At 41.4% G+C, this 16365-nt stretch overlaps 1 protein-coding gene across 1 annotated transcript in view; it reads left to right on the top strand.

The window, feature by feature from the left end:
• Nucleotides 1–2298: 2298 nt before the first annotated feature.
• LOC134572484 (complement factor B-like) overlaps nt 2299–16365 on the top strand; it is a 47979-nt gene continuing 33912 nt past the window's right edge. Inside the window, exons 1-5 of the mRNA XM_063431473.1 lie at nt 2299–2561; nt 9584–9778; nt 10352–10537; nt 11937–12110; nt 14499–14597. Coding sequence (XP_063287543.1) covers nt 2495–2561; nt 9584–9778; nt 10352–10537; nt 11937–12110; nt 14499–14597 — 721 coding nt within the window. The 5' untranslated portion in view covers nt 2299–2494. The remainder of the gene's footprint in view (nt 2562–9583; nt 9779–10351; nt 10538–11936; nt 12111–14498; nt 14598–16365) is intronic.

Genomic DNA, 16365 nt, shown 5'->3' with positions numbered 1-16365 from the left:
GTTGTTCGGTAGAATCATTCAAATAAAACAAGGGAATGAAACTACCGAACAACCAGACCACCCAGGAATGAGTGTGCCTCCAATTACCGTTTGCAACAATGTTGCAAACAGGTAATTGGCAATCAGTGCAGTGTGGTCTTTGTCCTCTGGGTGGCCGCCATTCGGGAAACAAACACGTGGCGGCGGCCATCTTAAACTACCGAACAGCGGTGTTTTGCCGTCGAGTGTCTGGAACTAAAATCGGACACTTGACTAGGCAAACACCGCTGAGACCTCCATACTTCCAGAAATTCGTATGGAAACTACCGAATGACCCGCCGTTCGGTAGAAAGAGCCCCATAAACAAGGGAATTCATTCAAACCCTCTCCAGGCTCTATAACACAGGCAATTCGCCTGTTTTCATTCCCTTGTTTGTGACCGACCGCAGGGCCAAAATGCATGGAACTGTTTTCGGATACTTTACCCATGCGGTCGGTCAAATCTTTGGAACCCCATATCTCACGAACCATTCATCCGAATGGGCTAATTTTTAAGTATGTTGGTCCCCCAGAATAGAGCTATCTGGGGATGTTGGATTTGTGGATGTACCCCAAGTATTTAGGGTACATCCAAAACTCGGGGAAAACTGTGTACACAATAAGGGGATTATGATGCTAGAGGAGGGGAGGAGATCTGTGGGAGGTTACTACTTAGAGATTGGATAATGTCTTAAGTGTTAGAACCTCCTCCCTTGCATGGGAGAGGGCTTTATAAGGAACTGTGGAATAAAGCTTGTCAGACTACTCCTGAAACTGTGTGTCGTCCAGTTATTGGGATTGCGATGGGGATACTGCTGTATTACTTTACCTGCTGGAAACCTTGCCTGTGGACTTAACATCACCTTGTTCCTGAGCCTCACTGGGATCTCTAGTGGAGAATAGCTGTGCAAGATCGGCTCTCCGCTACAGTAATTTTTAAGGTTTTAAAGGGGAGACTCACTTGCTAATGTCCAATAGGACAATGTAAGTTAAAAAAGAGAGGTCTTAAAATGGGTTTTAAGTGATCGCCCTTTCAGTGATGTGTAAGTAAGAGGATGCTGTATTCTCTGTGATGTACATATCATCTTGCACAGGGCTTTTGTACCATGTATGATGCAGGATAGTGGTAAAATCTTGTGGTGCCTTTCATGATGTCATCATAAGCTTAAAAGGACAGATCCCTCTAGCACCTCAAGTTGAGATTTTGTTGTACCAAGATCTTCCTACAACCTTTCCAAAATGTTAGAATAAAAAAAAATACAGTATATTACCCTTAAAATTTTTTGAAGTAATGTAGCTAAACGAGCACTCAGAAATGTCTAGAGTAAAACGCGTTGAATGGACAATTATTTATTCTTTTATTCCCCTAAGGATAATCTGAGGGAATAAAGGTTCATGTGGGAATAAAGACCAATTTGTGAAATTCTATTACCTATTTTATGATTTTGTTTTCTAAAAAGCAAATAAAAGGTACCGTAACCTAATTTTTCTAATTTTGTATTTTTCTTTTTTCTTATATTTAGTTTATTTTGTTCTGAAATCAAACTATCCTGTTCTATGCTATTCTTGTTTTGTTTCAAATAGCCTTTTTTTTTTTTTAAATATATCTATTTTAATCCCATTTAATAACTTTTTTCTACCTCATTATTTCTGTTGAAAGAAGTGTGGAAACGGTAGATAAATCTGTTGCAACTCTAAAAAAATTGCATATATGTAAACATTAATATAATCAGGGCTTAACATTCTAAATCTGGTTCTACTAGCCAAACCTAAAAACGCACTCGCTACTGCAAGCATGGAGAGTGGATGATACATTCACCAGTGCGACTTTATACTCACCAGGGCTCAATTTTTACTTGCCACTGTCTAGTTGAGAAAGAAAATTTTGAGCACTGAATATATGATAAAAAAACAAAAACCAACAGATATCTTAGAATAGCTTTAAATTAGACATTTATTTGATAAATCTCCCTCCAATGTGTTGACTGTTGGGAGAACAATTTGACTTTGTCACTGAATTTTTCACTTTCCTAACCATTGATGGTCATGAACGGATGGCGGACTCCACAGAGCACTACGTTCCCATTTCCAATTTGGTGGGTTGTGACATTCAACTATAATTGAATTATTATGGGTGAACAGACTGAGATTATATCAAATCCTCCCTCACTCCTGTGTGTTTGTGTCTGATTGTGTAATGAGACAGCAAAACAAACTGTTGAGAAACACAATGTTGCATTTTAACATCCCCCTGAATTTATTTATCCTCTGATCCCAAAGTTCATTTTTTCATCCCTTGCCGTATTTGAGTCTACAGGAGGTAGTAGTGAGTGTGCGTGTGAGCTGGTGTGAGAGAGAGATACTCTGAGAGACAAAATAATAAAAAAAAATACAGGGATTTCCACTTATAGTTTAACCCAGGACCCAATTTCCACAAATGTGTTGGAGAAGAAGACTATAATATAAATTATAGTATATGAGAATTCCTGCATTTATCTCTGTATTGAAGATGTGGTATTTGCTGCTTCTCAGCCAAGTATTCGGTAAGTAGGAAGGTTCTCTATAACTTGCGATGCATATTTTTGTCGTAAGTTTTAGGAATGTTAGAGGGGGTGTGGCCAGGGGCGGGGGTATTGAGAGAAATTTTAGGTGACTTACTAATAATTTATGCCACTAGAATGTAATTTAGAAAAAGGACAATGTATTAAAGACACATTACTGGGAGTATTATTGCTGTGGAGCTCTGTTATACACTCAGACACATTACTGGGAGTATTATTGCTGTGGAGCTCTGTTATACACTCAGACACATTACTGGGGATATTATTGCTGTGGAGTTCTGTTATACACTCAGACACATTACTGGGGGTATTATTGCTGTGGAGCTCTGTTATACACTCAGACACATTACTGGGGGTATTATTGCTGTGGAGTTCTGTTATACACTCAGACACATTACTGGGAGTATTATTGCTGTGGAGCTCTGTTATACACTCAGACACATTACTGGGAGTATTATTGCTGTGGAGCTCTGTCATACACTCAGACACATTACTGGGAGTATTATTGCTGTGGAGCTCTGTGATACAGTACGTTAGATGTGTACACATTGTACACTTTGAAATAGTCCGTTAATCAAAAAATATTAAATATAAAATAAAGAAAACATTTTTTTTTTAAATGAAATAGAAAATAAAACAGCCTCTTTCAATTTAAGTGAAACACCGTTATGCGATGGGTGACAGAGTGATGTGTTTACATGCCAAGCTGACATCCGTACATTGCCAGCCACACAGTCATGTAGAGAGCTCTGCCAATAGTCTGCCATGCTGCGTGGGTAGGTGTACATTCTCACGCACTCTCATGATGGGCTCAAGCTGTGCTTCCACGTTTAACAAAATTTAGGAATAATTACTCTGAATGTTGTGTTAAAATACCAGCGTTTATTTGTCAGTCATTTTATTTCTATATTCTTTCACCGACTGACATTAAATCGCCTTTGCCTTCTGACACTGCCACCCCTCGTTTCAGTATGTCATGGTGGCATTAAATTTCCCCAACCATGATTTCATTTCTCCATACTTCACCTTTAATGCTATCACCCTATCCTTTTCAGTTTAAAGTCCATGCTGTATGAACGTTGTAACGGATCACCTGGCACCCCGACTTGGTACCTCCGTTAATGGATGCTCCTAGCGCTTCCTGAGGACTCCAAGCACTCTGGCAGACACCACAATCACCGAATCCGAGAAAACCTTTAAATTCTCCCAAGCATATGAATGCTGTAGACCATTGAATAGGAACCATATGAATAGGCTTGTACTCCTAGCAGTCAACTGGAACAGCATGCAATAAATCCTTCCCCCCAATAAAGAGATGACACATCACTTTGAGGGTAAAAACAGGAACTCTGGACTGGCTCATCCAGCCTGGCTTTTATTTCCAACTCACACATACAGGCCACACCCAGGGGGAGGCATAAAAGAACCAATGACATAGATGTTACCTCCCACACATCCCCTCCCCTTAGTGTGACACATAATCCCATTATGCATACAGTGTAAAATATACTTTTACACAACTGTCATAACTTTAAAACCATACATCACATTCACATAAAAATACATATCCACAATCAATCCATTCAGGGGAACAACATATTCAAAAATGGCATGAATCCGAGCAGGAGTTCAAAAGTTACTAAAAGTATCTTTTGTTCCTTTCTGGCTGGCAGAAAAACATCCCCACAATGCACCCTGGTTTCCTCCCTTCTGCCCTGGAGTTAATTGGAGAAGTAATCCAATTACCCAGGACTAAAGGCAGACTCCATTAACCACATGGTTGCAAAACGACATAAAACACTTTAAAATACATAAAGTCACATTTACACATAACACACAGACATTTCACCTATCCCCAGATAGCTGGGATCTGCACGCACAAAACTACCGAATAGCGCGCAGATCCTACTCACACAGTACAATTGCCATGGAGCTAAAGTCTTTCCCATAGTCTTTCATTATATGAATAGGCTCCATGGTATGGCTATCTGGGGTATCACATTCCCATAAAGTCTGGTCCATAGTCCAAAGGCAAGAGGCGGGCAATCAGCCCCCTCCAAGGACACGTGGCGAGGTCGGTTTCGCCACACTTCTCCCCTTTACCCCCCAGACTAACAGGGTACTTGACCTCCTGCCGGTCAGTGCCCTTGTTAGTCCAGCAGCCCACCCACAAGACAGAAACAGCAGAGCAGCCCACCCACAATAAACAGTTACTACACCTGGGTGAGGGAGAATCTTGTCCAGGTTCAGGTGCCTCACCACGGCTGTGTGGGGGACTGGTAGGCTGCCTTGGTAGGTTGCTGAGGGGGCAGAGACCAGCGGTACTCTGTCCTGTTGCCAGCACTACCACGGGAGTAGTCTGGTTGGAGCCTGGTTGCTGGAGACCGACTGTCTCCCCTTTAAATACACCGCTCTGCTGCTGGAGACCGACTGTCTCCCCTTGAGTTACACCGCTCTGCTGCTGGAGACCGACTGTCTCCCCTTGAGTTACACAGCTCTGCTGCTGGAGACCGACTGTCTCCCCTTTAGTTACACAGCTCTGCTGCTGGAGACAGACTGTCTCCCCTTTAAATACACCGCTCTGCTGCTGGAGACCGACTGTCTCCCCTTGAGTTACACAACTCTGCTGCTGGAGACCGACTGTCTCCCCTTTAGTTACACAGCTCTGCTGCTGGAGACAGACTGTCTCCCCTTTGGCTAAACAGCCCTGTTGTGGGGGGGGCAGGACCGACCGTCCCTACCCCCTGTGCTGGAAGTGCAGAGACCACGGTCCCATCTGCACAGGTGTGGGGCTTACAGTCTCCCCCTGGTACATTAAGCTGCCGCTGGGGAGAGGTGGTAACCAGCTCCTCTCCCATTAGAACACTCTGCCGCTGGGGAATGGAGACTGGGCTCTCTATTCCCTGTACATTAATGATCCGCCGCTGGGGAGAGGTGGTAACAATCTCCTCTCCCATGCATACTTCCCGTCTCTGCGGAGGGAGACCGACTGTCTCTCCTCCCAGCACAGAGTCCTGCTGTGGGGGAAAGGGGGCTGGGCTCTCTATTCCCTGCTGGATACTCTGCCGCTGGGGAATGCAGACCGGGCTCCCAATTCCCAACAAATCACACTGCCGCTGGGGAGGGAGGACGGCTCCTTCAGCTCCCTGTAACTTGGGCGCAGAGACCACGGTCCCATCTGCGCTGGTGAGGGGCTTACTGTCTCCCCTTGGTGAGCTGTGCTGCCGCTGGGAAGAGGGAATAACAAACTCCTCTCCCTTACACACCTTCAGCCGCTGGGGAGAGGGGATAACAGGCTCCTCTCCCTGCACCGTAGACTGCCGCTGGGGAGCAAGAACAGTACCTTCAGCTCCCTGTAACGCACACTGCCGCTGGGGATCTGGGCCGACTGCCCAGCATCCCTGTAGGGCCGGTAGAGAGACCTCGATCCCATCTCCACCTGCCATCTGTGGGTCTCTCCAGGACCAGTCTATGAGGTCCCCTACTTCTGCAACTGGTAGTGAAGCAGGGGGTACCTCTGCCGCGTTTTCCCAGCTATAGGCTAGCAGGTCTGGGTCTGCCACCCAGTTTTCCCGGTCTGCGTCCCTGCTCTGCGGGTGGCAGGAATTTAATAGTTCTACATAGTCCATCTCCAGCTCTCGTTCCATGGCAGCGAAACGGCGGAGGTCTTCTCCCAGTCCAATAGATCTCGGGCCCTGTATCATCTCACCTCGGTAATGAAAGATAGCCCAGTACCGTGACTCTGCTGGACTGCCGAAGTCGACATCCTCCACTAAGGCTTTCCACAACAGGCCAGGGCTCGTGTAGTTCTCCCCCTCTGGCTGGATGCCCTCTGCCCTCCACGTCTCTGGCTGGACAGTGCACCGCCACAGTGCCCGGTATGAGGCGTCCAGGCTCAGTTCCCTTTCCACGAGGTACTCGAGTTGTCTTACCCGCTGCCCTCCAGGTTGGTCTCCCAGAAGCGGCATCCGCCAGGCCATTTGTTCCTCCAACTGGTATGCGACACCAGGAAGGCGCTGCTGCCGTTGATACTGGACTTCCTCCAGGGCATCGTACCATAATTCTTTCCGGGCATTATCTCTCCATTCTAATTCACTCTCTTCCTCAGGTGTGTGTGTCTCCGAGCTGCTTTACCTCGCACTAGGACGCCATCCCACCGCTTGCCACCAATGTAACGGATCACCTGGCACCCCGACTTGGTACCTCCGTTAATGGATGCTCCTAGCGCTTCCTGACGACTCCAAGCACTCTGGCAGACACCACAATCACCGAATCCGAGAAAACCTTTAAATTCTCCCAAGCATATGAATGCTGTAGACCATTGAATAGGAACCATATGAATAGGCTTGTACTCCTAGCAGTCAACTGGAACAGCATGCAATAAATCCTTCCACCCAATAATGAGACGACACATCACTTTGAGGGTAAAAACAGGAACTCTGGACTGGCTCATCCAGCCTGGCTTTTATTTCCAACTCACACATACAGGCCACACCCAGGGGGAGGCATAAAAGAACCAATGACATAGATGTTACCTCCCACACATCCCCTCCCCTTAGTGTGACACATAATCCCATTATGCATACAGTGTAAAATATACTTTTACACAACTGTCATAACTTTAAAACCATACATCACATTCACATAAAAATACATATCCACAATCAATCCATTCAGGGGAACAACATATTCAAAAATGGCATGAATCCGAGCAGGAGTTCAAAAGTTACTAAAAGTATCTTTTGTTCCTTTCTGGCTGGCAGAAAAACATCCCCACAATGCACCCTGGTTTCCTCCCTTCTGCCCTGGAGTTAATTGGAGAAGTAATCCAATTACCCAGGACTAAAGGCAGACTCCATTAACCACATGGTTGCAAAACGACATAAAACACTTTAAAATACATAAAGTCACATTTACACATAACACACAGACATTTCACCTATCCCCAGATAGCTGGGATCTGCACGCACAAAACTACCGAATAGCGCGCAGGTCCTACTCACACAGTACAATTGCCATGGAGCTAAAGTCTTTCCCATAGTCTTTCATTATATGAATAGGCTCCATGGTATGGCTATCTGGGGTATCACATTCCCATAAAGTCTGGTCCATAGTCCAAAGGCAAGAGGCGGGCAATCAGCCCCCTCCAAGGACACGTGGCGAGGTCGGTTTCGCCACAAACGTTTAAGGTGAAAGGAAAAAAAGTGTAGAGAAATACATTTTAATAAACATACTTCCATGTCTGACTCCCACAGTTCTTCTGTTTTGGCATTCCGTCTCTGATTCCTTTCTGATTTCGACATCAATGATGGTAACTCTACCTGGTCAAGCAGTAAACTAACTCTCTGACTCACAAATCATGTACTGCACAAGGACCTCGTCTTCTGTAATCTGGGCTCAGTCTCTGCTGTATTCAGCACACTTTCCCCACTCTATTACTACCATCTGCTGGCTTCCCATAGTACAATATTCTTATTTTAATTAATATTAAAGAGATACTCTAAGCACTCTAATGAAGCAGTATTGGTTTATAAACCATGTCCCTGCAGTCTCACTGCTCAATTATCTGCCATTTCGGAGTTAAATCAGTTTGTTTATGCACCCTTCCCTGGCTTTTCAAGAGTCTCCCTTTAACCCCTTAAGGACCAAACTTCTGGAATAAAAGGGAATCATGACATGTCACACATGTCATGTGTCCTTAAGGGGTTAATATAACATTGATTTTATCTCAGCCTAACAGAAACCTTTGCTGTATTGCTATGAGTCTCAAACTACCCATTCTCCCAGCCCTATCTACACAAGTAAACTAAAAATATCCATTTATAACTCTTCCTTTCAAATGCAAAGAGAACATAGGGCCGTTACTCACGCTATCAGCACTCCAAATCTTGCCACAAAGTAACCTCCAAGTGTTTTGCTAAAAACACATCGGAAACCTCACAGTAAATCCTGCCTTATAACTCCAGCAATCCTGTAGTTCAGACCTCTGCCATGCTAAGCAAAAAAATTCACTTTCAGTATTGATTAATCAGCAGACCATCTTGCCGAACGCTGGCCAGCCTGTCCCAGGCTTTTGTCAGCTTTCCTCATGGTGATCCTACCGGGAAAGGCTTGGCTTGGTATCATATCGTGCTTTATCAACCTAAGTGACGCCTCAATTTAATATTGCTGGCTAAGCTTTCAAAATGTTTTAACATTTTTGTTTAGATTTTTAAAAACAATTTAATATTATGAAAATTTTTAACATTTGCTAATATTTAGATTTTTTTATATATAGATACATATTTCTTTATATATGATAGATTACATTTTTTTAATATGTTGAAAAAACAAATGTGAAAAATGTATCCAAAAATATGAAATAATGCAACAAGGTTAAACCGAGGCCTAACCGTGTAAGAAATAACTGTGTGACTGCATGATTGCTAAATAATTAAACATGGGGTACCTGTTCAACTCTAGTCATAACGGTTTAATAATGTAGCTGTACGGCTATGTTACGTAATGAAAATTGGAATTCTTTCAATTACATGAAATATCGAGGAAGTGGGATTGTGGAAGGGTGGTTGTGGCTGTGCGAGGGTGGTGTTGACCGTGGGAGGGTGGTGGTGGTTGCGGAAGGGTGGTGGTGGCTGTGGGAGGGTGGTGATGGTTGTGGGAGGGTGGTGGTGGCTGTGGGAGGGTGGTGATGGTTGTGGAAGGGTGGTGGTGGCTGTGGAAGAGTGGTGGTGGCTGTGGGAGGGTGGTGATGGTTGTGGAAGGGTGGTGGTGGCTGTTGGAGGGTGGTGATGGTTGTGGAAGGGTGGTGGTGGCTGTGGGAGGGTGGTGATGGTTGTGGAAGGGTGGTGGTGGCTGTGGGAGGGTGGTGATGGTTGTGGAAGGGTGGTGGTTGCTGCATGGTGTCATGAGAGGGTAATATTAGTATTTGCCTTTTCAGATTTTGCACGGTTGGATTACCATGAACGTTTATTTCTTCTCTGTACCATCTTGCTTTCTTCTTCCAGTTGGTATCTCCATTCCGACTCCTCAATGTGATCTCAGCCAAGTGAGCATTTCTGGGGGAAGCTATGTCTTGATTACTGAAGAAAACAGTATCAAATACACATGTCCTAAAGGAATGTACCCTGACCCAATGCCCATACGCAGGTGTCAATTTGATGGGCACTGGACTAAAGAGAACATACCAGCCGTTTGCAAAGGTAACTTCTTCCCTTTGTGTCACTGCATGTCTGTAGGGCTGTAATGTCACTGGGGAAGATGCACACCCCTCCCTCGTCTGTTACTGTAACCCTGAAACTTGGAGAGAGACACACTATGGCCTTCGTCAGCTTGCTCAGTAGTTTTGTTCATATCAAGTAATGAGTAAAACCGCTCTGGGATATGCTCAGTAGTACGGTAGCTAATATTGGCTGATATGATTTAGCCACTTCCTGCTTTGGTTAGCACTTTATTATTTGCAAGGTTTTTAATCATTACAAAATTACAACATATAATAACAAAAATATAAAAAAATATTTTGTATATTTTCCTTTATATATTCAATACTTATAATAATTAATGGGTAAGGGGGGACATGACTCCTAAGCTTTGCGAAGGACACCTAAAAGCCTAAAACTGAACTTGCTGTAATATCTCTGTGGATCAATATCACTGCTCTGTCACTGTATATCTATAACACTAATCTCACTGCAGGGGTTTTCTGCTTAAACTTTGAAAAACCTTTTCTTACCTGAGTCCATGTCTCCCGTTAATTCTTCTTGCCTCATGTCTAGCTGTTCGCTGTCCACGTCCAAAAATATTAGAGGATGGAGACTATTTTCCTTCTAAATCTGAATACTACGTGGGAGATGTCCTGAATTTTGAGTGCTACAGCGGGTTTGAATTGAGAGGACCAGAGAATCGTACATGTCAACAAAATGGAAAATGGAGTGGAAGGACAACAGTATGTGAGGATTATGGTAAGACTAAAAGAAATAAAAACAAACGGTTTATATGTATACCATCTGTTCCCATTAAATATATTTTGGTGCCTTACAAATAAAACACTACTAATTGGTTGCATTGATTTTAGTGGATATAAACCTTAAATAGAGACCTTACAAGGACTCTGAGAGGTAAACGTAAAGCTAAAGAAAATATGGGTTCGGTGGTATCCATGAAGAAAACACAAGCTTAGGTTATATAAATAAACGTAACTTGAAACTATATGGTAACCATAACATTACATGGAGCTAGATGGTAACCAGAAAGACAAAACAAGGGAAGGTGAAAACCATGAAAACAAAGCTTATGCTAGTCAGACACCATAAATACAAACTAGTAAAACATAAAGACAACGTGTGGCTGGGTGAAAACAATTAATACAAACTGGGAAACCATAAACACAACACAAGGCTACGTGAAAACCATAAAGACAAATAAGGCTAAGTGGGTAAAGATACAGCTACCACTGGGGTAGGTAGGGACCATAAAGATAGCATAGTGCTAGGCGGATAGAGATAAAATTAACATGGTAAAGGTGAAAATGGCAGAGATAAAGGTAACATGGGGGTAGACCTTAACGATAACAGGGAGCTTGGTGGTAGAGATAATGGTAACATGAGGTTAGGTGGATAGAGATAAAAGCAACACGAGGGGTAGGTGAAGACAATTAATGAATCTTGGGGCTATGTGGGTAGAGATAAAGTTACATGGGGGCTAGGTGGGTAGAGACAAAGTTACATGGGGCTATGTGGGTAGAGATAAAGTTACATAGGGCTAGGTGGGTAGAGATAAAGTTACAAGGAGCTAGGTGCGTAGAGATAAAGTTACATGGGGCTAGGTGGGTAGAGATAATGTAACTGAGGGCTAGGTGGGTAGAGAAAGTAACATGGGGATAGGTGGGTAGAGATAAAGTTACATGGGGCTAGGTGGGTAGAGATAAAGTTACAAGGAGCTAGGTGGGTAGAGATAAAGTTACATGGGGCTAGGTGGGTAGAGATAATGTAACAGGGGGCTAGGTGGTTAGAGAAAGTAACATGGGGATAGGTGGGTAGAGATAAAGTTACATGGAGCTAGGTGAGTAGAGATAAAGTAACATGGGGGCTAGGTGGATAGAGTTAAAGGTAACATGGGGCTAGGTGAGTAGAGATAAAGTAGCATGGGGCTAGGTGAGTAGAGATAAAGTTACATTGAGCTAGGTGGATAGAGATAAAGGTAACATGGGGCTATGGGAGTAGAGATAAAGTAACATGGTGGCTAGGTGGGTAGAGATAAATGTAACATGGCGACTAGGTGGTAACATGAAACTAGATGGTAACTAACCACGAAGATGCATCTCACCCTTTTAATTTCCTTTCTCTCTCCTTCTCTACACAGGAGGCTTCTGTCCTAACCCTGGGATCCCAATAGGCACCACCAAAATGGGAATTTCATATAATGTATTTAATAAAGTAACTTACGAATGCGAGAAAGGACTTAAAATGTTTGGATCAAGTGAAAGAATATGCATGGAGGACAAGTATTGGTCTGGAGCTGAACCTTCGTGCAGGGGTAGGATAAATACAGCTATTGTTTAATTGAAGAGAGGTCAAATGATCTATGGGTCATATTGACAAAGGAAACCAGAGCCAGTAGAGTCATGTTTCAATGTCCAAAAGTAAACTGTCTCCGGAAGGCATTGTGAAGAAGGTGCAGGGCATCAAAGTGCATGCTCACATTATACTGGTTTTAAAATACCTTCATGAAAGTTACCATCAAAGTGCTGGTTGCCTAATTGTGGAACAAAATATTAAAAATAATATTTTATGAAAAATATTAAAAATGATGAAAACATTATAATTTTATTAATATTAAAACTATTAACAATTATTAGTATGTATATTAATATGACAATACCAATTATTATAGGACCACAAATATATCCAAAGTATATATGTGTGATAAATGTGTTCTATAACTACATGTATTGATATTATTTATATAGTAGTAAAAAATGTATTTATATTTGATATATTTTAGATATATATCTAAAAAAACCAAAACTATCTAAACCTATTATGCAATAAAATTATATCAAGATCAATATAATGATTATAATTTGCATTAAAGATATACTTTAAAATGTATATCCTTGTAACTTAAATTCAGTCAAACTATCTAGTACCCCCCACCCCCTCTTATGTTTCTGATAAGAGGTCTAGCTATTCACCATGAGATAGAAGTCTATAGTTTGAGTGAAGAATTCCTAGTTTTCTATAACTCGGCAGAATCAACAAACTCTATTTGTTTCACGTCTTAGCTAAAGTGGTTTGAGAAGTCCATGTAATTAGATCATTATCTAATAAGGACTAGCTTTTGAGTGTTAATAAACAACTTGCTATCTCAGCTTTCCTCAATGTCAGAAAAACATTGTCCACTATTTGGTTTCAAACAGCTACAACAATGGCTGTGATGATGTTTTTTTCAGTTGAGGTATGCAGTCTTTATAATACAATATTATTAATATTAATGAATGATATGAATAACAGTGTAAACCACATGCAACAGTACAATGCCAATACATCAAGTTAAAAATTCACTCACACTTTTCAGAGCCTACAAATGGATGGTCCTGATCCTTATACGTGGGGAGGACTCTTCTCACTACCTCATATGTCTCCTTTTACTTCAAATCTTGAAAGATGGGTAAAGAGGAAAAACTATAGTGCAATACTTTACTGCAAATTGAGTATAGAAATCCTCTATGAACTGCTCAGCTGGTGTTATAAAAAAAACTTCTTTCAATTAAATTAGACACACATTTTCAAAATAAATGTAATAGTTTTCTTTGGTTGAAAGTATTCACACACTTTTTCTGGGATTGCATTTTGATTTTGAGTCTGTCCAGTGTTCCAGAATGTTGTTTTCTGTCCTACACTTAGACCTTCCAAAAAGAGAGAAGGCACCTCTTCAGTAAGAGTCACCCTTATAGCAGCTTAATTAACTCAGAAGTAGTTTCTCCATGTCTCCCACCTGTGGATAGTTCTAGTGGTCTGATCACTGCTTTCACATTCTTATTGAAAATATTAACATATTCTTAGTTCAGCCTGTGTCATGGGCAGGTGGCCTGGTCATGGGTAACCATGACCACTGTTCTATGGAAGGGAATTCAGACACATCAGTTGACTGAGTTTCCATAACAAGGTGAATTGAGGACTCCATTGACCTGGTTTCCAGGGGACAGAACATTCTGCAGAACCTTCCAATACTTTCAAATATACAAAGAATAGCTCGGGGTACTCTCAACCCACCATACATCTTTCATTTTTACAACTCACTGACCACATGATGGAGGATGGGGCAGGAAATATTTATGGATGAATACCTGTATTAACAGAACTCCAATCACAGCCCCCATCCATGTTCAAGAGTTGGAGGACGACAGACCCCCGCAGTTAATTGATGAACCTAGCAATGTCTATTCCTTTGGTTTGAACACAATACCTATTTTTATTTGTCACTGATTTGGTTACTGATCCACTCAGGTTGTAAATGGCCAGTGACAGTTTCAGTTTAGGGACTTACAAAACCACTTACCACTAGGGGCTTAGTGGTCATTTCATAATTTCAACTGTGCACCACCAGTAGGCCCTTGAGAACCCCAGCTTGATACAAACCAAAAATGTGAACAAGAAACAAAAAAAACAGGACTAGAAGAAGAATGGAAAACAAAATAAAATACACATGATAGACAATCATTAAATATATATATATATATATATATATATATATATATTTTAAATAGAGAATACAAGCCTCCTGTTACAACATCCAATTCCTCAACACTCTATAGTCACTGTATACCTTGAAAATTAACTCTTTCTTGTTTTTAAACCACCAGTCATAAAATTAGAATTCTGAAGTTGAACTTTCACCTGTCTGGATACTGTCCATCCACAGAGTGGTACACGTACGATACACCAGAAGAAGTGGCTGAGATGTTTTCGTCCTCCTTCTCTGCAAATATTGAATCTGCAAACCGGGATAAGTTAGGTGAAGGTACGAAAAGTATTCTTTTAATCTATATTGCTGAACTATGTCTGATAAACTGGAATGCTAGAACTGATTTAAAAAAAAAAATACATTTAAAGTGTTTGTCATGTTGTGTACTTTTAGCATGGTAAAATTATGTATCAAACTTTTGGCTACATGTTTTATTTAATTCCCCCCACCCCCCTCAAAAAAAAAGTAATGCCAAGTTTTTATTGTTTTAATGTACTCACTGTTTCACTTTTATAATTTTTGGTCATCAGAGTTCATTACTTAATGGATGACAGCAGTCACTCAAGAGTAAAGCCATAAAAAGTAGGGTTTAAACACAAAAAGTGAATTCATATATTAACAGAGCCTTACTGGGCCTTCAGAGATATGGGCTATGAAGACGTAGTATTCAACTTGGGAATAAATTCAATATGAATCAGATAAAAAACACAGTATGTAATACTCAATCATTCCCATAAAGAACACAATGTAAAGATACATATAAAATCCAAAAATGCTTGCACTCCTGGTAAAGATACTAATATTGCCCGGTGCTGATCCAGCACAATGATGTAGATATTCCAATAAATGGATAGCACTCCAGGGTCTTTCAGATGAAAATACCCTGGAGGGCTATCCATTTATTGGAATATCTAAAGATACATATACATACAAAAATAACAGGGCGCCACGGTCACTATAATTAACAACTTCACATGGAATATCTCAAAAGATGGAAAGAGAGAACAAAAAAAGATAATTAGTAAAAATAATATACAATTTATTGAAAGTCAAAAAAAATAAAAAAAAAATATATATATATATGGGTAATGGCATAAAACACAAATGTGCAATATTCACAATATGAAACCTGAAAAGGCTTAAACCCCTTATGGCTAGCAGCTTTCTTTTAGCAGCACAAACTTAATACACAAAAACAAAGTGCAAGGGCTAACGTGCCAGTTGATTCAAGTAAAGGGTAGTATAAGGTGCTTTAATAATCGCTTAAATGGCAGCTGACAACCCCGTTCTCTTAACAGCACACAGCTCAAAGCACAGGATTAAATTGCAGAAATAATTCAAAGATGCTTCAAAGACTGTTTGTACCAAAATTCAGGGTTGTCTCAGCAGCGGCCAACGCGTTTCGTCGATCCGACTTCCTGAGGAGCTTCTATCTTCTTTTTTTATTTTTTTTTATTTTAATTCTTTATTTTTCATGCATTCAGGTTTAATAGACATGCTCGTGGTACCCCAAAGGCAGTCCACTCGCTTAAATCAAAGACTGTTGTTGCAGTGGGGTGTACATAGACATATGCACATTTTATATTTAAAGTGAGAGTAAGTGGTGATAAAGCATGAGTAGTGTCAGTGAGCACGCTTAGATGTAGAGAGTACGTTATGTGTGGAAGTCAAGCTTGATTAAACAGTATTTGTGTCAATATTAAATGCAGTGGAATAATTAGCTTTTAACATCGTTGGGTTAAATGTGGTAATGTAGTTGTAGAAGAGCTTAAGTATCTTAGCAGAGTATTGTTAAGGGGTGGTACTGCGCAGCGTGGAACACGTAACCTGCTGTACATGCATGGGGACACTATATACACTAAAGGCAGTATAGGTGAGTGTCGTTGCTCTCATTATGTGTATATATGATGCACAGCTCATTTATGAAGTAAGCTAGTGGTGGGATGAGAGTTGTGTGTGTAGTAGTTCGCTGGCATTAGCTGTCATGTGTGGTACAAAAAATGTTATTAGGCATTAAGCAGGTAAGACAGGGTTAGTATGGCAT

This window comes from Pelobates fuscus, chromosome 9 (assembly GCF_036172605.1).
Source record: "Pelobates fuscus isolate aPelFus1 chromosome 9, aPelFus1.pri, whole genome shotgun sequence".
Classification (NCBI taxonomy): Eukaryota; Metazoa; Chordata; class Amphibia; order Anura; family Pelobatidae; genus Pelobates; species Pelobates fuscus.
This window is presented reverse-complemented; position numbering and strand designations above follow the sequence as displayed.